At 56.6% G+C, this 27,911-nt stretch overlaps 1 protein-coding gene across 1 annotated transcript; it reads left to right on the forward strand.

The window, feature by feature from the left end:
• The first annotated feature begins 1,335 nt into the window (after positions 1-1,335).
• SCN4A (sodium voltage-gated channel alpha subunit 4) lies at positions 1,336-27,823 on the forward strand. The gene is made up of 24 exons (XM_004597246.2): positions 1,336-1,608; positions 1,700-1,818; positions 1,947-2,036; positions 2,322-2,450; positions 2,674-2,765; positions 3,975-4,253; positions 4,958-5,021; positions 5,262-5,403; positions 6,098-6,307; positions 7,531-7,684; positions 9,928-10,166; positions 11,704-11,877; positions 12,599-12,955; positions 17,701-18,180; positions 19,822-19,960; positions 20,510-20,664; positions 21,128-21,301; positions 21,402-21,524; positions 22,724-23,002; positions 23,266-23,319; positions 23,488-23,625; positions 24,123-24,227; positions 24,686-24,956; positions 25,984-27,823. Exons 1-24 carry the CDS (start codon positions 1,336-1,338, stop codon positions 27,210-27,212), a joined length of 5,469 nt encoding a protein of 1,822 aa, XP_004597303.2. The 3' UTR covers positions 27,213-27,823.
• The last annotated feature ends 88 nt before the right edge of the window (positions 27,824-27,911 follow it).

Consider the following 27,911-nt stretch of genomic DNA (forward strand, 5'->3'; position numbering starts at 1 on the left):
CGACTCCCAGCGGGCTGCCTGGAGCAGCTGCTATGCTGGCAGCAGGGGCGTGGCCAGCTCCACCCAATGGCTTCAGCTTCTGCCTGTTGACCAAGGCTGAGAAGTGTCTGAGCAGGCTAGAGCAGGGCACTGCTGTGGCGTCTGGGCCCGTGCTGAGAGGGTCACCCCTGGCACTGTTCTGGGTGCCCCCTGGAGTCTGTCTGTGTGGGCCCTGTGGCACCCGTGCCTGCCTGGGCTGCAGCCGTCTGCCTGTGCCAGCCTGTAGATGCCACTGTTTCTGAGATCAGACTGAGGAGACCTGGGAAGAAGGAGAGAGGAGCCAGGAGAGGCCCCTGGTGCACCAGATAGCCACGCAGTGCTCACAGCCTCGAAGGCCCCTCAGGAGGAAGCCCCTTCTTCCATCCAGTACATACAGGGACCTCAGCCAAGAAGAGACAGACCCAAGTATTGGGATGGCCACTTCCTGTCCCTGTGACCTGCCCTGAGGCGCCTCTCATTCCACAGTAGCCTCTGCCACTCTCCTTTCCCATCCCATCATCTTCCTCATCCCACATCTTCCTGCCCAGAACCCTTCCTTTCTTCCCTCTCCCAGCCCAAGCAAGCATCTCAAAGATCAAGAAAAGGGACTTTTCTAGCCCCACATCTTGCTTTTCCTTTCCCTCCAGGACAGGCATAAAGCACCACATTCTTCTTTCTCTTGCTCCTGGCAGACATCATTAATCAATCACAGCAATTCCTTTGCATTCAGTCAGGCTGCATGATCACTGGTCTCTACCCCAACTCCAGGTAGCCAATGTCAGCTGGCCCACCTGGCCTTCAAGAAGAGATGCATCTGCCAGTTGTGCTTTCAAGCTGATCTTAGCAGCCCCTCACCCTGGCCTAGCTCAGAGGCTCATGGCATAGGCAGCTGTGGTTTTCTCTGTCCCCTGCAGGCTGAAGCCACGCTGTTCCCGGAGTTCAGGCCCTGAAGGTGGTTGAAGGCACTGGGGCGTCAGCCCCAAGTCCCTGAGGCTGAAGAAGATCTGCTTGGTTTGCTGTTAGTCCAGAAGGAGGCACACCCCACTGCCAGGCAGAGTGTGGGGTGGCGCCTGGAGCTTAGGGTGATGTTCTGTGCCCAACACCTGTGTAGCAGCAGCAGCCAAACCTTGCAGGCACAACTTCCAGTCCCCACAGGGCCTGCACGCCCCCCACCCCGGCCCAGCCCCTGGCCAGGCAGGAGCTGAGGAGTGGACAGCAGGCCCAGGGCGGGGTGGCCACCCAGCACTCAGGGGCTACCTGCTGCAGCTGCCCCCAGCCACCTGCCACCTTCCTGGCCCCTAAGCCCAGGATGCAAGGATGGCCAACTCGTCTCTGCCCACCCTCGTGCCTCTGGGCCCCCAGTGCCTGCGGCCCTTCACCCGGGAGTCCTTGGTGGCCATAGAGCGGCGGGCAGTGGAGGAGGAGGCCCGGCTGCAGCGGAACAAGCAGATGGAGATCGAGGAGCCCGAACGGAAGCCACGCAGTGACCTGGAGGCCGGCAAGAATCTGCCCCTCATCTACGGGGACCCCCCGCCTGAGGTCATCGGCATCCCCCTGGAAGACCTGGACCCCTACTACAGCGACAAGAAGGTCAGGCCTGGGAGGGCTCCCCCTGTCCATCGGCTCCTCGTCTGTCGTCCATCTGTGCCATGGCCTCACAGTCTCTCTCTCCCTACCTCAGACCTTCATCGTCCTCAACAAGGGCAAGGCCATCTTCCGCTTCTCTGCCACTCCTGCCCTCTATATACTGAGCCCCTTCAGCATCGTCAGGCGTGGCGCCATCAAGGTGCTCATTCACTCATATCCTGCCCTTGTGGGAGAGCCAAGAAGGCTGGGGAGGCAGCATGGGGCACGCTGGGCCCTGGGGGAGCCTCTGTCCATCTCCCTGCTTTCTACCTGTTCTGTCATTCTCCTTGACCTTCCCCCACGCTGTTCAGCATGTTCATCATGATCACCATCCTGACCAACTGCGTGTTCATGACCATGAGTAACCCGCCCCCCTGGTCCAAGAACGTGGAGTAAGTCTCCCCGCCACCCTACCCAGGCCCCTGCCAGGTGACTGGGACTCTGTGGATGCTCAGAGTAAATACTCTTGTCTTCCAGTGGGAACACACCCTGTTGCAGCAACCCTCATCCGCACCTTAAACCCCTCATGGGGTGGGGTTGGGGGTAGGGGGTACGTGATTCTTCTTGCCAGTGTCCTCAGCCCTGGTAGCGCATCTTATTTCTGTAGATTCCCTCCCTTGAGGTCTGTCACTGTCACATACACCCACCCTGGTCCTGGCTGGCTCTCTCCCCGCCAGATATACCTTCACAGGGATCTACACCTTTGAGTCCCTCATCAAGATGCTGGCCCGAGGTTTCTGCATTGATGACTTCACATTCCTCCGGGACCCCTGGAACTGGCTGGACTTCAGCGTCATCACGATGGCGTAAGCAGGGCCCTGGGGCTGCAGCATGGAAGGGGAGGAGCATGGCTTAGAGCCTCTCCACCTTGCACAGAGAGCCAGAGCTGTGCAGGAGGCATCCTGAGCCACATCCCATAGGCCCACCCAGGGCTGTGTGACCTGGCCAACCCCACTCCCGGCAACAAAATTCTGTCACTATAACTCCTCTAACCTAGAACCCTGCCGCTACCTCGCTCCTGCTCCCCAGGTACCTAACAGAGTTTGTGGACTTGGGTAACATCTCAGCACTGAGGACCTTCCGGGTGTTGCGGGCCCTGAAAACCATCACGGTCATCCCAGGTAATGGGGAGACATGGGAAACCTCCGCCTGGACTGATAGGCCTCCCCTTGCCCAGGCCTGGAGCATGGCACTCAAGTTCCAGGAGCCTGTGCAAGCGTCACACACTCCTGAGCTCCATGTGTGCAAGGCTCACCCCATGGCCTGGACACAGTGCGTGGACAGCCAGAGAGCAGGCAGAGTCCTGGAAGGGAGGTTGGGTAAGCAAAGCAGCTTAGCATGGTGGTTAGCTGCAGGCTCCGGTCTCCCCTCTACCCATCTGTGACCTTGGGTAGGTGGTTTAACTTGCTGGGCCTCACTTTTCCTCTCTGTATGATGTGGATGGTAGTAGTACCACCCACTGGGCTGCTTTTGAGGCTAAGGACATTAATATCCATCAGAATCAGGAGCTTTGAGAGAGTGCCTGGTACTTGTCACAGACTGAACTGGCCTCACAGTTGACACCTATGTCTCGCACTGGAGTCCTGGGTTCCACACAGAGTTCTGCCTCCTAACTTCAGCTTCCTGCTAACACAGACCCTAGAAAGCAGCTGTGATGGCCCAGGTCACTGGGCTCCTGCTGCCCACGTGAGACATCTGGATAATTTCTGGCTTAAAGCCTCATCCTCATCCAGTCCTGGCTGTCATGGGCATCTAGGGAGTGAACGAGCATGTGGAGGCAGCTTCTCTGTTCCCTTCACTCTCTGCCTCTCCAACCACCGACTTAAAAAAAAATATGTTTATTGTTATTTGAAAGGAAGAGTTAAAAGAGAAAGAGGGTCAGAGAGAGAGATCTTCCATCCTCTGGCTCACTCCCCAAATGGTTGCAATGATCAGAACTGGGCCAGTCAAAAGCCAGGAGCCAGGAGTTTCTTCCAGGTCTCCCATGTGAGTTCAGGATCTCAAGGTCATCAGCCATCCTCTGTTGCTTTCCTAGGCTATAAGAAGAGAGCTAGATCAGAAGTGGACCAGCTGGGACTTGAACTGGCTGACACCGCAGAAGGAGGCTACTATGTCATGACACTGGCCTCTCAAATTAATGAATTTTAAAAATAAGTAAAAAATGGAGATTGAGCAGAAACCTACTCTGTGGGGGGCGGGGATTGAACTAAGCACACTGAGCAGTCACAGCCCACTGAGCAACAAGAGTAGGCGAAGGCCTGGGGTGGAGGGTGGGGGCTGAGGCTGCGTTGCTTCGTCTCCCCGTCGCCTGCCTCACTGCCCCTCCTCAGGGCTGAAGACAATCGTGGGGGCCCTGATCCAGTCGGTGAAGAAGCTGTCGGATGTGATGATCCTGACCGTCTTCTGCCTGAGCGTGTTCGCGCTCGTGGGGCTGCAGTTGTTCATGGGGAACCTGCGGCAGAAGTGTGTGCGTTGGCCCCCGCCCTTCAATGACACCAACACCACGTGGTATGGCAATGACACCTGGGATGGCAATGCCACGTGGGATGGCCAAGAGAGCTGGGCTAGCAACTCCACCTTTGACTGGGAAGCCTACATCAATGACGAAGGTGAGAGCGGTCTGTGGGTAGGCAAGGCTGGGAAGGGGTCTGTCCTGGCTCCTGCTTTGCCTTCTCAGGCTGGTAGGGCCCGGAGCTGAAAATCTGTCATTTGCCAGCTTGTGTGACCTCTGAAAAGTCACTGGGTCTCCCAGGCCCTCGCCCATAGGACTGAGGTAACAAGACCTTCCTTAAAGGGTTAGAATGGTGACAAACACCAAACGGCTTAAAAAACCCTACTGTTACCACTAAACATCGCAACGTCTCTGGGCCCGGTTCCCTTTTTCATCATACCATGCACTCACACCCTGGCAGTACCCCCAGATACACCACCTGCCCATGTCCACACGGGTCCACACCCGAGCCACACACCTCCACACTACCATTGTTAGTCTACACAGCATCTCTCTGCAGATGGGACAGTGGTGTACCCTTTGTCACCCTGGCACCCAGATTCCAGCCCCTATGTGAGTGCTATGTAGCTGAGGCAGACAGATCCTTCCCTTCACACTTGGCACTGAACTGAAATGACTGAGGCCTGAGCGACTTGCGCACCATCTGGCCAGAGACCTCAGGGCTGTCCTTGCAGGAAGAGGAAGGGACCACCAGAGAACACCCATTTGGCAACTGTGGCACATGGGTATGCAGTGGGTACATGGGCCCACAGGGTAACCAAATGGGTGACACACCTCCCTTGTGGCATTTAACTCCTAAAGGAAACTTCTACTTCTTGGAGGGTGCCAACGATGCCCTGCTCTGTGGGAACAGCAGTGATGCGGGGTGAGTAGTGCTGGGAGTGGGGAGAGGAGGCCCCTGGGGTCTTGGAAGATAGGAGGCTGATCATGGACAAGGACCTGGGTGGGAGAGAAGAGAGTGCAAGGAAAACCCATGGACATGGAGGGACTACTTTCAGACATGGACACAGGAACGAGGGGATTATTTTTTCCCTTAGCGTATTGCACAAGTACCCCAACTAGAGCTCTCGCCCACCCTAATCCCAGCCCATCATCCTATCTCTAGGCACTGCCCCGAGGGCTATGAGTGCATCAAGGCTGGACGGAATCCCAACTATGGCTATACCAGCTATGACACCTTCAGCTGGGCCTTCCTCGCTCTCTTCCGCCTCATGACCCAGGACTACTGGGAGAACCTCTTCCAGCTGGTACAGCTTCCCCAGCCCATACCTCCATGCCCCAAACTCCACAGAGCCCCATAGACCTACCCCTGATGGCCAAGGCCCCAGCACAGCTACCTCATCTCCAGGACCACAGTTTTCCCTGTGCATTCTAGGAACCCTCTGACCCTGGGTGTCTGTTCAGAGCTGGACCACAATCTTCTTCACCTTTGCTTTAAGAACTAAGGTCTAAACCTGGCATAGGCTCAGGCTCAGGAAACCCCAGGCTTCACTAAAACCAACAAGACACCTGGGAAATTCCACTCTGCCCATGTCCTGGGCTGATTTCCTCATCACTCCCTAAGGAATCAGCACAACAAGCATTTGTGAAGTATTTACATTGGAAAGACTCTGCAATTCAGAATGTTCCCAAATGCACAAACATTTGAAATTATATGTGCACGGGGGTCTCCAGAACATATTACAAAATGTCTGTACACAGGTTTAAAACCGTTTTGGCACCAAAACCAGGTTATCTTTTAATTTCACTTTCCATGGACTCTTGAAAGTCCCTTACGTTTCCTAGAATATAGCCTGGCCACATCTCATCCCAAGGCTTCTACTCCCCAGTTCTAGGAGAGCCTGCCTCTCTTTACTTACCCCTCTGAGCAATGGATGCCTCAGGAGGGGCCACAAGTGCCATGGGATTGCTCCACCACCACTACCACCTTCTCTATCCCAGACCCTTCGAGCAGCTGGCAAGACCTACATGATCTTCTTCGTCGTCATCATCTTCTTGGGCTCTTTCTACCTCATCAACCTGATCCTGGCCGTGGTGGCCATGGCCTATGCAGAGCAGAATGAGGCCACACTGGCTGAGGACCAGGAGAAGGAGGAGGAGTTTCAGCAAATGCTGGAGAAGTTCAAGAAGCAGCAGGAGGAGCAGGAAAAGGTTTGAACTTATGGCAGGGGGCCCAAGACCCCAGGGACCTCTGCCATCCAGTCCAGTCAAGTCTGGTCTGTGCTGGACTGCCGGCTTCCCCCAGGCAGGCAGACAGACAGTTAGGGGGGTTACAGGTTGTAAGGCAGGGAAAGCAGAAGGCTTGGGCTGAAGGCTTTGGTGGAATAGGAGACATCAGGTGATAAAAAGTTCTTTCATCCTCAAGCCTCATGTTCCCATCCTAAAAAGGAACCTGGAGAACTGAAGCAAACCTATTGGGTTTTCATTACAGAGAGAAAGAGAAACAGATAGGAAAAAAAAAAAAGGCAAAAGAAAAATCTTCTGGTTCACTCCCCAAATGGCCACAACATCTGGAGCTGAGCCAATCTGAAGCCAGGAGCTTCTTCCAGGTCCCCCAAATGGTGCAGAGTCCCAAGGCTTTGGGTCATCCTCCACTGCTTTCCAGGCCACAGGCTGGGAGCCGGATTGGAAATGGAGCATCTGGAACACAAACCGGTACCCATATGGGATGCCAGTACCACAGGCAAAAGCTTAGCAGGATAAACCACAACTCTAGCCACAAAGACATTGTTTTGTGATTATGTAACATGTGGGTTCATACTGAGTGAGAAACAGGTGTTGTGAGTCCTCAGGCAGCAACTGCCCAGATTCTCATGACCTCATTACATGTAGGGTCCAGCAGAGTGGAGGGTCTTCTCAGTTGAGGGTCCACTGGCACCCTCCTACCACCACTGGAGCTGTCTCCTTCCCCCTGCTCTGTGCTTGCACAGGCCAAGAAGAGCTGCCATACTAAAGAATTTGGGGGGGGGCGGGCTATGCACTACAAGGGGATAAACCAATGTTTGGGATGCCCATACCCCACAATCCATGTCTGGGATTGAGCCCTGCCTTTCCCTCCAATCCAGCTCCCTGCTAGTGTGCGTGTGAGGCAGAGACAATGACTCAAGGTCTTGAGTGCCTACAGCCACCACGTGGGAGACATAGATGGAGCTCCTGGCTATTGGCTTCAGCTTGGCCCAGCCCTGGCTGTTGCAGGCATTTGGGAAGTGAACCAGTAGGTGGAACACCTCTCTCTCTCTCTCTTCATCTTTTACATAAAGTTAATAAGTATTTAAAAAAAAATAAAGTTATTCAGGAAGAAGTTCTGAGAGCCAATGGGGTCATCCCTTGGCTCAGAGCCAGACTTGATGCTCACCACCCTTGCTGGTCCACAGGCCAAGGCTGCCCAGGCCCTGGAAGGTGGGGAGGCAGACGGGGACCCAGCCCACAGCAAAGACTGCAACGGCAGCCTGGACACAGCGCCAGGGGAGAAGGGCGCCCCAAGACAGAGCTGCAGTGCTGAAAGCGCCATCTCGGACGCTATGGAGGGTGAGTATCTTACACCTCCCCCCGCCACCCTCACATTCCCTCCATGCTGCCTAACCTGCCCATCAGGCCACCCTGCGGACAGGGTGGGGCCTGGCTGGAACCGGCTGTAGAAGGACAGTAATTTAATATTGGCATCGAAGAAATGGCTGGGATAAATATAGTCCTGTCTGAACGCGGCCCAGTGCTGGCTGGAAGGCCACCGCTGCTGCGGAACTGGGGGCTTCCGGAAGGCTCTGGGGGGCTGCCAAGGGCTGCTAAGGCTGATCAGGAAGGCCTGGACTTCCGGAAACTGGTACTTCTGTTCCTCAAATGTTCTCTGGGTGAAAGGTCAAGGTACAAGGTCACACTCTGCCCAGGTGGAGTCATAGACCCCATAGATCCCTGTGCCACCTCCCCCACCCCGCTGCCGAGGTTTCAGGAGGAGACTAACCGCACTGTGATGAAGGAGAAGAAGGGGCAACACTGGGTGGACAGGTGGAAAGAGGCAGATGGAGGGGAAGGCAAGAAAGAAGGCAGACAAGAAAGGCTCCCTGAGACAGAGAAAGGGTTGGCTTCTCTTATGCCCAGAAACAGTCAAGGGTCCCACGGGACTCTGAAACCTCTAGAGGGCACCATGTTATCTGGCCTTGTAGGACAGACATCCAGATGTCATAGTGCCCTACCCAAGAATTCCCCAGGGAATGCTGGGGGCTGGCTCACTCCGGCCACTGGGGAGACACTCAGAGATGTTCTGAGCACTGGGCCCAGTGTGGTAGCCTAGCGGCTAAACTCCTAGCCCTGAACGCGCCCAGGATCCCATATGGGCGCCGGTTCTAATCCTGGCAGCCCGACTTCCCAACTAGCTCCCTGCTTGTGGCCTGGGAAAGCAGTCGAGGACGGGCCTGGGGCCTTGGGACCCTGCACCCATGTGGGAGACCTGGAGAAAGTCCTGACTCCCGGCTCCGGATCGGCACAGCACCAGCCGTTGCGGTCACTTGGGGAGTGAACCAGCAGGTGGAAGATCTTCCTCTCTGTCTCTCCTCCTCTCTGTATATCTGACTTTGTAATGAAAATAAATAAATCTTTAAAAATTAAAAAAGAAGAAGTTCTGAGCACTGACTGTGGAGCAGGTGCAGAAGCTGGGAGCAGAGAGTCACATCAGCCCAGAATATTGGTTCTCTAATCGTTCTCCGTGGCAGCTAGTCCTCATCTCTGAAGTGGTGGCACTAACAGGATTTACCTCATTTTTTAAAAGATTTATTTTGTTTTTATTTGAAAAATCAGATACACAGAGAGGAGGAGAGACAGAGAGGAAGGTCCATTCACTGATTCACTCCCCAAGCGGCTGAAACGGCCAGAGCTGTGCCAATCGGACCCCTCTTCTGGGTTTCCCATGCAGGTACAGGGTCCCAAGGCTTTGGGCCGTCCTCAACTGCTTTTCCAGGCCACAAGCAGGGAGCTAGCTGGGAAGCAGAGCTGCTGGGAATAGAACTGGTGTCCATATGGGATCCTGGCACATGTAAGGCAAGGACTTTAACCCTTAGGCTACCGCGCCAGTCCACTCATGTGTTTTTGATAATAAGTACATGACACCATGCCTAGGTTGAGGCAGACCCATAAGCCCCACCCACCCCAACCCCCTGCCCTTCAGGGAGGGGCAGCTACATCCCATGTGCCTTGCAGCAGTACCCCCACAGCATTGACGTGGCAAAAACAGGCATTCCCAGAAAGCCACTCTGGTGGGAAAGGAGCAACCGGCATTCCTGACAATGGGGACAAGAGCCCAAAATCCCACGGTGGCGTCCCGCCCTGTCCTGGGGATCCAGCCAGAAATGAGGGCGTCTCCTGGGCCAGGATCACTGCCCGGAGCAGCTGGCAGGGAGTGGGAGCCTGGGCCAGAGCTTGCGGATGGGTGGGGCTTTGTGGGCTGCTCCACAAAGGAGGGCGTGAAGTAGGACCTGGGGACCAACATTTGAGCTTCTCACCACTAAGGGGTGGGGCTTTGAGGGGCGGAACTTCAGGAGGGTGAGCCTTGTGGAGACCTTGCCCAAGGGGTTGAGTTTCAGTGTCGGTTTTGAAGACTGAGCACAAAGGGAAGGGGGCTTTCAGCGGGAGAATCATGTGGGGTGGTGTTTACAGGTACAGTGGCATCCTGAGAGACAGCTCCCCTTAGGGGTTAGTGTCCCACACTGGCCCACTAGGGGGTGGAGAGGGCACATGGGAGGGGGGATCCTGAGCAAGCATTTGTCACCTCCCACCCCTAGAGCTGGAAGAGGCCCACCAGAAGTGCCCACCTTGGTGGTACAAGTGTGCCCACAAAGTGCTCATATGGAACTGCTGCGCCCCTTGGGTGAAGTTCAAGAACATCATTCACCTGATCGTCATGGACCCCTTTGTGGACCTGGGCATCACCATCTGCATCGTGCTCAACACCCTCTTCATGGCCATGGAGCACTACCCCATGACAGAACACTTTGACAATGTCCTCTCTGTGGGCAACCTGGTAGGGAAGGGCCAGGGTGGGACCCAGGGGAGACAGAGGGGGGCTGTGTGGAAGCACTGTCTGGGGGCCTGAAGGGACAGCTGGGGTTACTTTCCCAGCCTGTGAGGAAGGGAGCCTGAGTTGGACAAGGGCGTATCCAGGACCATCTGCGGGCTGTGGGATTTGGGGACAAGGGGATGTGGGTGAGGTCCTGGGCTTGGACAAAGAGACAGGGACTTGGGAATGTGGAAACGGTAGAGGGGAGTAGGACAAGTCTCTCAGTTGTAGATGCTGTCAAGATTCTCAGAGGGACCAGACTGAGCAGCTAAGGCTCCCACACCCCAGAGGCCCTGGGGAACAGTCCCCTACCCATCACTGGCCTCCAGGCCTGGCCGGGCGGCTCCCTGCCCAGCCCTTCCCTGGGCCACTATTGTTGACACACACTGATCCCTGCGCTGATCTCGGCCATTAGGAGCATTATCACCTCATTTCCAGCCCGGTGGAGCCTGACAAAGGGAAAAAGCCGCCACTGCCTCTAGCCCTGCCCCACCCCTCCCAGTTCCCTTTGTAATTTTTCCCAAGATAGACAAATGGCGACATGCTCTCTCTCACCCCATCCCAAGAGTGGGACGATAAGATCTGGAGCCTGGGACAAGACCAAGACTGGGTGGATGGCACGGGGCTTCCCAGCCTTTGAGGCAAGCACCTCTACCCCAGAGGGGTGCCCAAGGCAGCCAGGCAGGCAGGGCTGCAGGAGCAAGAACACACTCTGAACTTGGCACAGCTGTTGGGTGTGCTTGATGGGCTGGGCCACCAGCCAGCCTATCCCCTACCCACACGGTGCTGCTGCTGTCTGGGCACCTGCCGTGGCCAGGGACAGCTCCAGGGAGGGGCTCAGCATGGGCCCAGGCAAGCTGTGGACTCTGGACAGCTGAAGCCTGGCAGAAGTGTGGAGTGCCCTGCCCAGGGAGTGGCCAGGGCCTTGGCAGCCCTCAGGCTTCCGTGTCTAAGGCTGAGGATACAGCTTTGTCCTCTTTCATTTTTGTCCCTCTTGATTCCTGCTTTCAGCATCATCTACTGAAATTGGTTGGGGACAATTTCTCCAATAGACGCAGGGGATAGAACTGAGATCCCCAAGAAGGGGATAGCGGGCCCTAAAGCCAATTGGTCACCTCTCTGAGCGTCAGTCTTTCATCTGTGCCAGAGAAACCCACATGATGCCTCCTCCCCACTTCATATCAAACGCAGCAGGAACCAGAGTGCCCTATGACTGTTGAATCTTTGCATCCAGCCAAAAACCAAGTTCAGGGACTTGCCCACGATCATAAGGCCAGATAGAAATGGGAACAGGCCTCTCTAGGCCATGGTCAACCCTGCCCTGTGGCATAGCGATGGGTGCCTGTCACATGTGTACAAGGGCGTGCGAGGCATGCATTGCACTCCCGACCCTCCTGGGGCTGTGATCCCTCCCGAGTCCCTGCAACAAGTGGGGGTGAGCTGAGAGCCTCCCCTGCGCTCCCTAAGGCCCTGAGATGGGGACCCCTATCCCCCCTCACAGGTCTTCACCGGCATCTTCACGGCAGAGATGGTTCTGAAGCTGATCGCCATGGACCCCTACGAATATTTCCAGCAAGGCTGGAACATCTTCGACAGCATCATTGTCACCCTCAGCCTGGTGGAGCTGGGGCTGGCCAATGTGCAGGGGCTGTCCGTGCTCCGCTCCTTCCGTCTGGTACGTAGCATCCCCAGGTCCGGGGGCTGGGAAGGGGGCAGGAGGAGAAATGTAAACAGCCATGCAGGTCTCTTGACTACTCAGAATCTTGGGAAGCAGAGAGAGAGGGAGCCTCCTCTCCTTGTCACACTAGGACTGTGGGGACCAAACACTCAGCAAGGGGGGCTGACGTTGAGAAGAATGGGGCAGGGACATCCCATACTGCAGACCTGAAAACTGGGGCCCTGGAAGCTCCAGAGAGGCTAGACTGGAACTTGTAAGCTAGCACCATTCCACAGCTCAGTGAAGAGCCCCTTTATTGCCCAGCAGGAGACCTTCCGCAGGTGCATAGGAATAGAGAGGAAGAATAGTGAACCTGCAAGCACTCATCCCGCAGCTCCAGCAGCTGTCAGTGCTTCTCCACGTTTTCCTTCTGTTGCCCCCATTTGTATTACAGGGCCGAAGGCTAGAGTAAACCCCAGCAGTGTAATTTCACCTCTCAATACATACTCCAGCTTCATCCACAGAGAAGGGCTTTTTCTTTTTTGAACATGTGGAGAGCGTGAGGTGGTAGAACACAAGAGTTGCCATTTAACGGGGGGGGGGGGGGGGGTAACCTAGACCTCTGATCAATGTGGGAAACAAGTTTGAAATATCAAAGTAGTTTTCTCTCCTGAGGATGGGCCAGTGGCCCCCAGACCTCATTCTTGTCCTGCTCCTTCCCCAACTCCTCACCCGGCAGCTGCGGGTCTTCAAGCTGGCCAAGTCATGGCCGACACTCAACATGCTCATCAAGATCATCGGCAACTCAGTGGGGGCACTGGGCAACCTGACGTTGGTGTTGGCCATCATCGTGTTCATCTTCGCCGTGGTGGGCATGCAGCTGTTCGGCAAGAGCTACAAGGAGTGCGTGTGCAAGATCGCCTCGGACTGCAGCCTGCCCCGCTGGCATATGCACGACTTCTTCCACTCCTTCCTCATCGTCTTCCGCATCCTCTGCGGGGAGTGGATTGAGACCATGTGGGACTGCATGGAGGTGGCCGGCCAGGCCATGTGCCTCACCGTCTTCCTCATGGTCATGGTCATCGGCAACCTTGTGGTAAGTGAGCCAGCTGGCATCCCAACCCTCTGCTGCTTCAACATCAGGCTGCCCATGTGTGACACTGCGTTGCCTGCTGGGTTCTCGGTGATCCTGCTTAGGAATCGCCTGGAAGTTTCTTAAAACACAGATCCCTGCCACTGCCCCAGGAGCCTGAGCAGCAGCTCTGGCTGGGGGCCTGGGAATCTGTACTCTGCAAGTTCCCAAGACCACACTGTTTGTCTTGATTTTTTTTTCTTAAGATTTCTTTATTTGTTGGAAACTCACAGTTACAGAGAAACAGAGAGAGAGAGACATCCACCATCCACTGGTTCACTCCCCAGATGGCCTCAATAACCAGGGATTGTCCAAGCCCAAGCCCAAGCCAGTTTCATCCAGGTCTCCCTACAGCAGTGCAGAAACCCAAGCATTTGGGTCCTCCTCTACTGCTTTTTCAGGCACATTAGTAGGGAGCTGGACTGGAAATGGAGCTACTGGGTATCAAACTGGCATCATATGGATTGCTGGCACTGCAGGCAACAACTTTACCTGATCTACCACAATGCCAACCCCTCATTTTGATTCTTAAATGAATATTTCTTTATTTGAAAGGCAGAGTGACACACAGAGAGAGGGACCAACCAAGAAAAAGATCTTCTATCCACCGGTTCCTCCCCCAGATTGCCACAACAGCCAGGGCTGGACCAATCCAAAGCCAAGATCCTGGAATTCCACTGGGGTCTCTCACATAGGTGGTAGGAGCTCAAGTCCTATCCAGGCACATTAGCATGGAGCTGGATTGAAAATGAAGCGGCCAGAGGACACACTGCAATAGCTCAACTAGCTAATCTTCCACTTGTAAGCGCTGGCATCTCATATGGGCTTCCTATTAATTCCTTGCTTGTGGCCTAGGAAAGCAATGGAGGATGGTCCAAGTTCTTGAGACCCAGTACCCAGGTGAGAGACCCAGAAAAAGCTTCTGGCTCCTGGCTTCAAATCAGGTCAGCTCTGGCCATTGCGGCCATTTGGGGAGCAAACCAGTGGGAAGGAAATCTTTCTCTGTCTTTTCTCTCTATAAATCTGCCTTTCTTGTAAAGCTAAATACATTTTTAAAAGAAAAGAAAATGAAGCATCTGGGACTTTAACTGGTGATCCTGAGATGGCAGCAACACGTGCAGTGGTCTAACTCACTGTGCCACAGCTCCAGCCCCAGGGAGCCCTGGTGTTCTGAGCTGGAGAGCGAGTCCGGCAGACCTGGGTTCCAGTCCCAGTTCCTGTGCCGCCATCTGAAGTAATGACTGCCCTCGAGGATTCTTTGTCAGAGGAAAAAAAAATTCTCTGGTGGTTCCCAGAGTCACTGGGAAAACCAGCCATTTGCAAGGCACAGTGCAGGGTGGGACCAAGACCCCAGGCTTCGCTATCATCTCCTGAACTCTTCCTGTCCTCTGGGTCAGACCAGTGGTCCAGGCTCTGGGTGGCTCAGGGCCTGGCCTGTTGGGCCAGTGCGGCGAGGTAAGTGGCATTCTGGGGAGGCCTGACTCCTCCCCTTCTGATGGAGCTGTTGGGGTAACTCCTGCCAGGGGCTACGGAGCTGTTCCCACGTGCCCACTGCAGAGGCCAGTGCTGCCCTGGGCAACAGTGACTGTGAGGACGTACCTGCGTCCCCATGCTCCGCAGAGGCCTGGGCAATCCCTGGGCTGCTGCTGGATCAACTTCTCAGATATCGCTCAGCTGCAGCAGGCAGAGGGTGGCACATGGGCGGATGGGGAGTGCGACAGAGGCTAGCCAGAAAGGAGGACCCAGGGCTGCTGTCCTGGGGGGTGGGTGGCAAGAAGAGAAGATGCCCCGCCCCCAGGCTGACGGGGCAAGATCAGAGAAGGGCCACAGCCACTGACTTGAGAAGTTGGTGAAGATCAGTGTACGGGCCCAGGACAGCAAATGGAGTCCATCAGGGCTTCTTTCTGTGGGTGGAAATCCAGAAAAGTCTCCTGGCCCTGCTCCCAGCCTTGCTAACAGGGCTCCTTGAGCAGAACGTTGAACTGCTTAGGGCCTCCACATCCTCATTTGCAAAAAGGGTGCTCATGGTGCGTGGCTTAGTGCCCAGTAGCCTGCTTGGCCCCAAGGCCCACGGCCTGCGGGAGGTGATGGCGGTTTAGGGATTGCTGTGGGGTTCCTGCAAAGGGCCTGGCCCTATGCTAGCAGCTTTACTGCATTAGCCCTAATCCTCCCAACAACGGGTCTTGTATTCGCACACTGGGGCTGAGGCACTGCCCAGAGCCACAGAGCAGAGCTGTGCCCAGGGCTCAGGTCCATGTAACTCAGTAACTGTAGGCTCCATAACAGCAGTCATGGGAATCGTGGCAGTGGCACTACCGGCAATAAGGACGATGACAGCTGACATTTGTTTCGCATCGACCCAGCCCCCTGTGTGCATTGTGCACTCATTCACCTAATCCCTGTAGCCACCCTGGAGGCCAGTTTGTCTGCTTTGGTTGAGGAAGTGAAAGCTCAGGGAGGGGAGCTGGCAAGGCCCGCAGGAGTTGAGCCCAAGCAAGCCACCCTACTTTACCACCACCGCTGCCCCACGCAGCTCTGCATGCACGGTCCCCCACTCATGTGCACGTGCGCACACAGCAGCCACATTTTCCAGCCAGATCTGTGCCTCTTGCTCTCTGCGTCAAGGGAGTGCAGCGGCCCAGGGAGGTGGCGCGGTCAGCTCCCTGGGCACTGTCCCTTCCTACCCCATCCCAGGCCTCAGAGAAGCAGGTGTCTGCCAGAGTGCACCAGGGCACCCTGCCAGGGGACCCGTGCCTTGAAGCCATGGCACTTGGTCACTTCCTGTGGGTTACTGCCGTGAAGAGGAAGTGACTCGGTGGAAGGTAACGTACCCCACAGAGCCCCAGAGGAGCATGACCTCCGTCCTCCCTCCCTGCACTCTCCCCACCCCCACCACTTGCCCGAGGTGGCTATTTCTGTCTCGGTCGAGCCGTGTGCAAACCCTGCTGACCCAGAGAGCAGCTAATTCCCATCTCAGATGTGCTTCTGGCAACTGGACGCTGTCCCCCCACCCCCACCCCACCCCAAAAGAAGGACAGATAGTGGAGAGACCAGTAAGAGACAGTTGGGGCAAAGACAGAAAGTAGCTAGGGGACATGGTGGCAGTACCCTGGGGCGTCTCCCTCCCATATATTCTCTCAAAGAAGGTTTTAATATATTCTTTAAAGAGATGGTGCTAATATGGCAATTAAGACAGTGACAGAAAGACCTTAAAGGACCCTGGTCCAGGTAATAAGATACACGGAGAAGATGATCAAGGGTGGCAGAGTCACCCGTGCAGGCTCCACTACCCTCTCACATCCACACGTACACCCAGCCCTGCCCCAGCCCTGCACCAGGCTGAAAACCTGACTACATCTGTAACTGATGGTAGGCAGGCCCACCACACCGCCCAACCTGCAGAGGTGCCACTCACGTCATGGGCTGTGTGAAGGGAGCTGCCATCTGACATTGTGCAGGGGCTGACTTCCGGTCCTGGCTTGCGCCACATGTCCTGAGCAAGTCACGCCATCTTTGCAGGACTCCATCCGTGTGTGGCACAGTCTTGTATCAATGCACAGCATACAGTAACGGCCAACGTTGAATGCCTCCCAGCTGTCTGTCTGCTGGTTATTACCGACATGAGGAGCATGGGAATTGTCCCTGTTTTATGAAGGAAACAGACCCAGCACACACAGCCTGACAGCATGATTTCAAAGCCTGCACACTCCCACCTGTCTAATACCACCCAAACCCATTGTGTTGACCCGATTAAGTGTCTCCAAACCCCCAGCAGGGACTCATTAAATGTGTTCTTGCAGGCAATGAAACCCAGAGATGCCCAGGGGAGGTTACTGACCCCTTAGGCCCACCTCAGTGGGATGTGGAAAGAGAACCAGGAGTGGGTGGGAGATGGAACCCCACCACCAAACCAGGGAAGATAGGGAATGAGTAGCAATAGTAAGTGTACCTTCTGGAGAAACGGCGGGCTGGCCTTCAAGAACTCCAGGGACACAGGGCCTAATAAAAGTCTCATTCAGGGGCCAATGCTATGGTGTATTACGTTGGACCTCCACCTAGAGTGCTGGCATCTCACAGAGGCAGCAGTTCAAGTCCTGGCTACTCCATTTCCACTCCAGCTCCCTGCTGGTGTACTTCAGAAGACAATGGAGGATGCCTCGAGTCCTTGGGCCTTTGCACTGACATGGGAGACCCAGAAGAAGCCCTGGCTTTCAGCTTCAGATTGGCTCAGCTCCTGCTATTGTGGCCCTTTGGGGAGTGAACCAATGAATGGAAGATTCTCTCTCTCTTTCTGTCTCTCAATCTGCCTCTCAAATAAAAATAAATAATTCATTTTTTAAAAGTCCTATTCAGCAGATGAGAAGGTTTGCAAAATCAAATGTTCTCAGCAAGCCCTAGGAGTTGGAAACTTTGAGCTCTGTTTCTCATTGTGTAGTGAGAGTAGAGAATAGGGTCTTAGCATCCCAGTTGGCCAGTATATCTGCCTAAACCTGCCTCTGCCTTGGGTAGCAAATTTCTGCTGTATGCCCACGCCTCAGTTTCCCTATCTGCAAAATGGGTGACAGGAACAGCCCTTTCCTCCATCCTTTTCACTGCCTACTCCCTTGTGGTGGATCTGGTCTGCACACTGGAGGCCTCTGGTGCTGGCAGATGGTGTCACTCTCGGGGCCCAGAAGCCAACCTGAGGCTTCCTGACCTCTACTCCGCAGGTCCTGAACCTGTTCTTGGCCCTGCTTCTGAGCTCCTTCAGTGCCGACAGCCTGGCAGCCTCAGATGAGGATGGCGAGATGAACAACCTGCAGATCGCCATAGGTCGCATCAAGTGGGGCATCGGCTTCGCCAAGGCTTTCCTCCTGGGGCTGCTGCATGGCAAGGTGTTGAGCCCCAAGGATATCATGCTCAGCCTGGGGAAGCCCGGGGGTGCTGGAGAGGCTGGGGAGAGCACCCCCGAGGATGAGAAGAAGGAACCGCCCCCCGAGGAGGAAGACAGAGACATGAAGAAGGATAACCACATCCTGAACCACGTGGGCCTGACTGACGGCCCCCGCTCCAGCATCGAGCTGGACCATCTCAACTTCATCAACAACCCCTACTTGACCATACAGGTGCCCATCGCCTCCGAGGAGTCCGACCTGGAGATGCCCACAGAGGAGGAGACTGACACCTTCTCAGAGCCTGAGGACATGAAGGTGAGCCCATTCGGGACCACCCCCACCTTGAGGACCTGGGGACAGATAGGCCCGGCTTCAAAGTTCTCCACAACGTGAGCCAGCCACACGCTCTCTGCAGCCCCAGTTCCCCATCTATGAGCATGATGATTCCCAAGGTCTCTCCCCTCTTCCCTTCACTACTGACCTAACGTGCCACCTGGGTCCTCTGTTCAGCAGGTGGCACTCTTGGACAGAAGGTGCTGTCCGTGTCCAACCATGGGCTGGGCCCTTGAGACCCAAGAGGCCCCTTCCCAGGCCTAAAGACCCTGCCAAGGCCTTGCCAAGATCATCTGCTTCTATTTAGAGCCCCCAGGGGCTGATACCAGCCAGAGACTGCAAGGAAAAGAGCAGGACATGGCAAATGGGCACAGGGAGAACAGAGAACTTAAACATAGCGTGGGGGGTGCGCGCACTGCCCCACTCTGCCCCTACATTGCCAGGGTGAAGAAGGGATTAGAAGACAGGAGGCTGTCTCTGCCAGATGCCAGGGCTGGGACCAGGGCCGGGTCCCTGCCTGGGCCTTTCCCGAGGGGCTGACTCAGCAGATCAGCCCCAGAGCTTGGCCAGGTACAGGAGCCTAACAAACTTTGCCCTGGAAGCTCCTGCCTCCTTGTTCCACTCCCCTCCCCCTGCTGCCCCCAAATATATGTCATGCTGAACCTACCAGGGGGCCGGTGTTTGCCGGGCTATAAATACCCGACCTCAACCTCGGTATGAAGAACTCGGGGAAGAGAGGGGAGGGGCTGGAGAGCACCCAGGGCCCAGGCTTGGGGAGGGGAGGGGGCCAGCCAGGGCTCCAAGAAGGACTCTGGAGGTAGTAGAGCCCAGATGGAGCCAGCAGCTCAGTGGGTGCCCTGGCTGATTTAACACTATTTGCCTCGGTTTTCCATCCTGTCACTGGGGAACAAGTTGTCCCCCTTTTGGTTTTCTGCTCACTAACTTGGATGCTGAGTGGTAGCCCTGCCAAGGTAGCCTCTGCATCTTCCTCTCTGGAGGCCTTGCTCCCAGCTGTGATGGGGTCCCCCTCTGGGAGTGCAGAATGGGCTGGGATGTGACCCGGGAGAGTGCCAAGAGGAGGTGGCAGAGGCCCGGCCCTGCCGGCTGGAGCACCAGCCTCTCCACCCCCACCCCACTCCGATCAGGTTCCCCTGGCGCCAGCCTGGGGCTTTGGCTGTAGAAAATTTTCCGTCCCTTCTGGGTCCCTCAGCCAAACTGCCCCTGGGGTAGGAAGACCTACACCAGGAGTGGCACATGCCCTGTCTCCTTGAGCTGTGGCAACCCAGTCCTGACCCCTGCCTCCTGAGCCTCCACCCTGGCCCCTGGCCAGCTCTCCCTTACCTGAGGCCTCCGCCTACCTTCTCCACGTGCCCTATGGCCCTCCCCAGTCCTGAGCCAGGTGTAGGTGCCAGCGGGCAGGACCGAGGCCACCTTCCTTCTCGTGGCTCTCTTGCTCCGGGCTCAATAATCTTGGACTCCGCAAGTGACTGAGTGAACAAAGAGTTTGCTCCAACTCTTCTCCCACCTCCTTTCCCTGTGGTCTCTGGTCCAGTGCTATGCGCTGGTGGAAGGGTGCGGAGGTGTCTAGGAACCCCGGGTAACGTGACCCTGTGGCTCCCACAGAAGCCACTGCCGCCGCCGCCCCCAGACGGGAACTCCTCCGTCTGCAGCACAGCTGACTACAAACCCCCTGAGGAGGACCCCGAGGAGCAAGCGGAGGAAAACCCTGATGGCGAGCAGCCAGAGGAGTGCTTCACAGAGGGTGAGGGTGCAGCCCAAGTCTGGGCCTATCTCCCTGGAAGTGGCAGCGCAGGAGCCCAGGACCCGAGGACCGTGCTCTGCCTCAGCTGGAAGCACTGGGCAGAGCCGGTACTGCCCATGCCACTGTGCAGAAGTCCAGCAGAGCCGTGTGCAGGCACGGCCGAAGCCCCATCGCTCCTCTCCTCCCCTCCTCCTCCCCTCCCCGCCTCCCTCCTCCTGACCCACCCTCTGTGTGTCTCCAGACAAGCCTGGAACCGCATTATCACCCAAAGGCACAGGGAAAAGGGGGAGGAGAGCTGGTGGCCCAAGCCCATTTGCCAGATGTCTTCATCCGTGCGTCCATCCCTAACAGCAGTTCACAATGGGTGGAGTGGGCTGGTGGGTAGAATAGCTAAGCCCCCAAGGTGAACTAGATGGAGCCGCATTTGGAGGCAGGGCTGGCTTTGGGGAACAGTGAGGTGGGGGCTGGGAGAGACCACCAGGCAGCTGTCAGCAGCCTGAGTAGCCCTAGGCCCCTGACATGAACCCGCCCTGACCCCGCTGCCCACAGCCTGTGTGCAGCGCTGTCCCTTCCTCTACGTGGACGTGTCCAAGGGCCGCGGAAAGCAGTGGTGGACGCTGCGCAGGGCCTGCTTCAAGATTGTCGAACACAACTGGTTCGAGACCTTCATTGTCTTCATGATCCTGCTCAGCAGTGGGGCCCTGGTAGGCACCATGGGGCGAGAACGGGGCATGGGACCAGAGCAGGGACCAGGGCCTGGATAGCCACAACAGGGGAAGTGGGCTGCAGCATAGCAGTCCCAACTCCAGAGATCCCTAAAGGAGCTCACCTGCCCTTCCAGGGTATGTTCTAGAACATTTTAACTTTAAGCGATGGGTGCTTCAACTTCATTCTGTAGGCTATGACTTGTGTACGGCACTGGACGATGGGGAGGTGGGGGTTGAGTTTGGGTAGAGGGGGATAGGACTTGTGAGCTGCTGGCCATCAGCTTGGAAAAGGGGAACCCGAGGAATCCCCTCACCCTCCACCCCGTGGCACTGGCCAGGAGATGACCCCAACCTGCCCCGTTGGCCTGGACCCCTGTGGCAGAGCCCTGGGAGCCAACAGCAGCAGGCAGGGTGGGGGAACGTGGCTGTGGCCAGCGGCAGCCTGTGCTGATGTCCCCAGGCCTTCGAGGACATCTACATTGAGCAGCGGCGGGTCATCCGCACCATCCTGGAGTACGCTGACAAGGTCTTCACCTACATCTTCATCATGGAGATGCTGCTGAAGTGGGTGGCCTACGGCTTCAAGGTGTACTTCACCAACGCCTGGTGCTGGCTCGACTTCCTCATTGTGGACGTGAGTGCCCCAAGGCAGTTTGGGGAGCTACTCACGTCACCAAGCTGGGACCAGGTGCCAGCAACCCTGCACCCCCTAACCATGGCTTTTCCCCCTGCAGGTCTCCATCATCAGCTTGGTGGCCAACTGGCTGGGCTACTCAGAGCTGGGACCCATCAAATCTCTGAGGACACTGCGGGCCCTGCGTCCCCTGCGGGCACTCTCCCGATTCGAGGGCATGAGGGTGAGTTCCTGAGGGCCCCATGCGGGAAGCATAGGATGGGACACCCCATTGAGCAGGGTGGACAGGCAGTTTGTGCCTCACCTGTGTCATGAAGAGGCTCAGGACTAGGACCTGGAGCTGTGCCTGCCCCCTGCAGGTACTTAGCCAGCTGGCCCACCAGAGGGCAGCAGAGGTTGCAGCAGCTCCCTGGAGACCAGTGTGGCAAGAGCAGAGAGGGAGGCAGGCGGGCAGGCCTGTGGGTTTAGGGGTGTCCCTCCCTGACCTCAGATCAGGGCCTCCCAGAGCTCTGAAACTAAAGAAAGCAGGAAGGTGCCCAAACCCTGACCTTGAGCCTGCCTCCCCTTGAGCTCCTGCTCATGCCCTTGAATTTAGGGAGAATCTGGACATGATCCCTCAGGCCCGTGAGGGCGGAAGTGACAGGTAAACATGGTACTTGAGCAGGAGACCAGGGACTTCCCCAGCGCAAAGGGAGGCCTGCTGGGAAGAACATCTGCCCACAGGGACTAGGCCCTGTGGATCACTGGTTCCGGCTGGTTCTGGCTGACAGCTCCTGCTCATGCCAGGACCTTGAGACCACCCACGCCAGGGACCCTGCCCCCTAAAGAGGGGGGTAAGCTGCCTGTGGCAATGCCACTGCTTGGCGCCCAGCCAGCAGCCAAGCTCCCCTGCAAAGCCAAGGTATGCTACCCACTCAAGGCTGTGAGGTGGCCCGGGGCAGTGTGACCAGGCCTGTTGGGAAGGAGTACATGGCTCTGGGCCTGAGGTCCTGCTGCTTCGAAACCCCCAGTGGCAGCTTTTCCATGTCTCTCTCATGCTGTGGCCTTAAGCTGAGGCCACGTCACATCGGCTGAGTTTCCTACGGGGGCCGAAGGAAGAATGTTTGTCTCCTGCCCGGTGGCCCGTGACCAGGCTGCTTCCAGAGAAGCCCAACGCCCCCACCGGGGCCTGATGGCTCCAGCCAAGCAGAGAGCCCTCTCCGACCACCAGGCCGTGGCCCCCAATACTACCCCCAATGCACCCTCACGTGGCCCAGCAGGTGGCTGCTTCCCTCCGGGCTGGGCTTAGATGGGCCTTCCTCCCGGAAGGCCTCCCTGCATGGCAGTGCCCAGCTCTACTGGGTCCCCTGGTTGGTAGGCAGTGGGGACACCACTCTCGGAAACCCAGCAGTGGCTGTGACGGTGTTGTCCCCCACCCTTCAGGTGGTGGTGAATGCTCTCCTGGGTGCCATCCCCTCCATCATGAATGTGCTGCTTGTGTGCCTCATCTTCTGGCTCATCTTCAGCATCATGGGCGTCAACCTGTTTGCGGGCAAATTCTACTACTGCATCAACACCACCACCTCTGAAAGGTTCGACATCTCCGAGGTCAACAACAAGTCCGAGTGTGAGAGCCTAATGCACACAGGCCAGGTCCGCTGGCTCAACGTCAAGGTCAACTACGACAACGTGGGCCTGGGCTACCTCTCCCTGCTGCAGGTGGTGAGCCTGACTTCCCGACCTGCCTAGAACTAGGGCAGAGGTGTCCACCAGTATTTCCCATTGGACCAGTGCTCACAGTTGCAAGGGTTGTGCATGCTGCTTCCAGGGCCGTGGGGCCTGAGGTCTTTCTGGTATCTGCTTGGTGCCCTGCCCCACCACACACACACCTCAGGCTCTGCCAGGAGGCCCAGTGGAGGGGAAGGAAGTGTGTGGGTGTTGGAGGCAGGGAGAAGCCCTTTCCTCACCACCCTGCTCTCCCCCAGGCCACCTTTAAGGGCTGGATGGACATCATGTATGCAGCTGTGGACTCCCGGGAGGTGAGTCGGGCTGCCGCTGATGACAGTCAGTGGGGAGGGCTCGGATTACAGGGAGCCAGCAACATGTCCCACCCCTCCCCACCAACCTGGGGTGGGGGTGTCTGGGTCCTGCCACAGTGCAGAAAGAAACCAGTGCATGCCCAGCTTGCCCCACCCTGTGCCCCGCAGAAGGAGGAACAGCCGCAGTATGAGGTGAACTTGTACATGTACCTCTACTTCGTCATCTTCATCATCTTTGGGTCCTTCTTCACCCTCAACCTCTTCATTGGTGTCATCATTGACAACTTCAACCAGCAGAAGAAAAAGATGAGTATCCAACCCGACCCCTAGTCGCCCTGCCAGCACCCTGCCCTCCCTCCTTCCTGCTCCTTCTCCATGCTCCCTGGAGCCAATGGACTTCCTCCTGTGCTGAGGCTGCAAGCTTGGATCCCACCAGGGGACCTTGGGCAGGCAGCTGCACCTCCCTAAGCTCAGCCTCTGAGCCATAACATGAGGGTGACATAGCCCTGCACATGGGGCTACTCAAAGACTGCGAGATCTTGACAAAAATAGGCCCCACACAGACTACAAGAGAGTACTGGTCCCCCTGCACCCCTCTCTCCTTCTTCTGGATCTTTCTTCCCTTGTGATCACCCTTCCCATATCCCCTTGTCTCATCATCTCTGACCTCTCTAGGCCCCCTCCGCTGACCTCTCAGCTCCTCTGCAGGGTAGGGCCTGCCTTAAGGGTGGTGCTTTAGGGAGGGGGTTCTGGAAGCAAAGGGGGGACCCCCACCCAAGCTCACGAGTCCCATCCTACTATACTTTGGAGGGAAAGACATCTTCATGACGGAGGAGCAGAAGAAATACTACAATGCTATGAAGAAGCTCGGCTCCAAGAAGCCTCAGAAGCCAATCCCCCGGCCCCAGGTATGGCCCCTGGGTTCCTTTTTCTGGCTTCTGGCTGGGCAGCCCCACTGGCAGGGAGGACCTCTGTAGCTGCACAGACACACCAGCATGAGCAGCCTCACGCACTGGACTCCGGTCACTCCCAGCCCCCAGTGGCCAATCTGCCCCTCCCCGTGGGACCTCAGGGCACCTGCAGCAAGGCCCTCACAAGGGTAGGGGAGATAGTACCTAGACCCTCTCCCTGTGAACCATGACTTTGGGAAAAGGGTGAGGGACCACGGAGGACCTTGGAGGGAAGGAGCCCTGACCAGTCCCCCTGTCCAGTCACACTCCGGCCCCAACTGATTCCCCCTCAAGCTCTGACACCTCCTTTCCTTTCCTCTCGGTGTCTCTGTTGTGCCTTTCCACATCCGCTGCCCATGCGTATCCTCCACCCCGCGTCTCGGCATGTGTGCCCCGGCACTGCCCCCACACTGCAGAACAAGATCCAGGGCATGGTGTATGACTTCGTCACGAAGCAGATGTTTGACATCACCATCATGATCCTCATCTGCCTCAACATGGTCACCATGATGGTGGAGACGGATGACCAGAGCGAGCTCAAGGTGGACATCCTCTACAACATCAACATGATCTTCATCATCATCTTCACGGGAGAGTGCGTGCTCAAGATGATCGCCCTGCGCCAGTACTACTTCACCGTCGGCTGGAACATCTTTGACTTCGTGGTGGTCATCCTGTCCATTGTGGGTGAGTGGGCCCGGGCCAAGCTGGCAGGGCAGCCCCGAGATGAGCCACCCAGGAGGGCCATCCTGCCTCACCCCTGCCCCGGCACACTCATGTACACCCACACAGACACACACATGTGGATCTGCCATTCTGTCTACTTGTAATTTTTGTTTACTTGTCTTCTTTGAGACAGACAGATGAAGAGGGACAGATAGTGTCCACCTGCTGGCTCACCCCCCAAACGCGTGCAGTAGCCAGGAGTTAGGAATTCAATCCAGGTTTCTCACAACAGGTGGCAGGGTCTTAAATTACATGAACCATCACCTGCTCTCCCTCCTAGGGTGTACAGGAAACTGGATTCAGGTGTACAGGAAGTGGGTGGCCCAAGGGACGGCTTAATTGCTGTGCCAAACACTGCCCCCTGTTATTTGTGCTTTAAAAAATATAATAAGATTTATTTTTATTTGTTTGAAAGACAGAGAAGGAAAGACAGAATCTTCCATCCCCAGGTTAATTCACCAAATGAGTTAGTGCCGAGTCAAGTCAAAACCAGGAGTCAGGAGCTTCTGCTTGTCCCACATGGGTGTAACCCAAGGAGTTGAACCATCCTCCACCTTCTCAGGCACATCAACAGGGAGTTGGATCAGAATTGGAGTGGGCAGGATTCTTGCCAGTGCTGCAAGAGACATCTTTACATGCTATGCCACAATGTCAGCCCTGTTATCTACTTTTAATGCACAAGGACACACAAGAGTGGGCTTGTAGACAGCATGTCACCTGCACACACCAGAAGACATCTCAGAAACTCACCTGACCAGTGGATACATACTTGGGTGCCCATGTCCTGAGTGGCTACCCTATGATGAGTTTCTAGGATCTGTCCAGCTGGAAAACTGAACACACGTGCAGGTGACAGTAGCAGTATCTAGTGCTGTTTTTTGAGGTACCTGCTGTGTGCCTGACACTGTACACTGCATGACAGGCTCCCTGACCCCCACCCCACCCTGATCCAACCCCTTCGTTCTCCCCTCCCACCCCCCACTGGCAGGCCTTGCACTCTCTGACCTGATCCAGAAGTACTTCGTGTCCCCGACCCTGTTCCGTGTGATCCGCCTGGCACGCATCGGGCGGGTCCTGCGCCTGATCCGTGGGGCCAAGGGCATCCGGACGCTGCTCTTCGCCCTCATGATGTCTCTACCGGCCCTCTTCAACATCGGCCTCCTCCTTTTCCTCGTCATGTTCATCTACTCTATCTTCGGCATGTCCAACTTTGCCTACGTCAAGAAGGAGTCGGGCATTGATGACATGTTCAACTTTGAGACCTTCGGCAACAGCATCATCTGCCTCTTCGAGATCACCACGTCGGCCGGCTGGGATGGGCTGCTCAACCCCATCCTCAACAGTGGGCCCCCGGACTGCGACCCCACACTCGAGAATCCAGGCACCAGCATCAGGGGCGACTGTGGCAACCCCTCCATCGGCATCTGCTTCTTCTGCAGCTACATCATCATCTCCTTCCTCATCGTGGTCAACATGTACATCGCCATCATCCTGGAGAACTTCAACGTGGCCACCGAGGAGAGCAGCGAGCCTCTGGGTGAGGATGATTTCGAGATGTTCTACGAGACGTGGGAGAAGTTCGACCCTGACGCCACCCAGTTCATCGACTACAGTCGCCTCTCTGACTTCGTGGACACGCTGCAGGAGCCGCTAAGGATCGCCAAGCCCAACAAGATCAAGCTCATCACGCTGGACCTGCCCATGGTGCCAGGGGATAAGATCCACTGCCTCGACATCCTCTTTGCCCTGACCAAGGAGGTGCTGGGTGACTCTGGGGAAATGGACGCCCTCAAGGAGACCATGGAGGAGAAGTTCATGGCAGCCAACCCGTCCAAGGTCTCCTACGAGCCCATCACCACCACCCTCAAGAGGAAACACGAGGAGGTGTGTGCTATCAAGATCCAGAGGGCCTATCGCCGCCACCTGCTACAGCGCTCTGTCAAGCAGGCCTCCTACATGTACCGCCACGGCCAGGACGGCACAGGGGGTGGGGCCCCAGAGAAGGAGGGACTGATCGCCGAGGCCATGAGCAAGATGTATGGCCCTGAGAACGGGGCCAGCCTTGTGCAGCGTAAGGAAGCAGAGGAGAAGGGCTCCCCTGAGGATGTTAGCCCTGCCAGGGAGCACACACCTGTCAGCCACTCAGAGTCTGCCCTCCCTTCAACCCCTGCACCAGGACAGACTGTACGCCCAGGGGTCAAAGAGTCTCTGGTCTAGTGGGCAGCATGGAGGTGGTCTAGCCAAGTCTTGACACAACCCCCAGAGCTCCCAGAAGTGCCTGCATACTGAGCGAAGGGGCAGGGTTTTGAGCCTGTGACTGTGTATGTGTCCATCTGTCTGACTGGCTCCCTGCTGGGGGACAGGATTTGGCCATACCTAGGCAGACAACCAGCCCCATGCACCTGCCGTCCCAGGCCGTGGGAAATGAGAACTGCACCCAGGGGCTCCAAGCTGGGCCTGTGGCCCCTGCCACCAATTTTTGCCTTCAAGTTTGTCTTACCTCTTCCCAGCACAGCCACCATGCTGTCAGCTGGGAAAGGAGAACCCCTGCACCCTGCTGGGGGACCAGCCGGCCTATCCTCCTGTCACCACAGTCTTAAGGGCTGCTGGTCCCTTCCCAGGAAGTGGCTTAGGCACCCCTTCTCCCAGCCACCCTGGACAGAGACCTCCTAACCAGACCCAGGCTGCTGCCAGCCTGCCTCTTCTGCCTCCAGGGTGGGGAGCAGCAGGGCCAGGAATTCCTCAGGATTCAGCAAGTGCTCCCAAGCCAGCTTGGCCCCTGGGTCTTGCTGGTTGCACCGGGCAGGGGTTGAGACCCTGAACCATTTCCTGAGAGGGGTTCTGGCTGGCTGGCCCCGAGGGAAGCACAGAGGAAGGAGCCCCTTGGGAGCTGCTTTTTTCTGGGAGCATGGCTGC

The sequence above is a fragment of the Ochotona princeps genome, chromosome 17, assembly GCF_030435755.1.
Source record: "Ochotona princeps isolate mOchPri1 chromosome 17, mOchPri1.hap1, whole genome shotgun sequence".
Taxonomy (NCBI): domain Eukaryota; kingdom Metazoa; phylum Chordata; class Mammalia; order Lagomorpha; family Ochotonidae; genus Ochotona; species Ochotona princeps.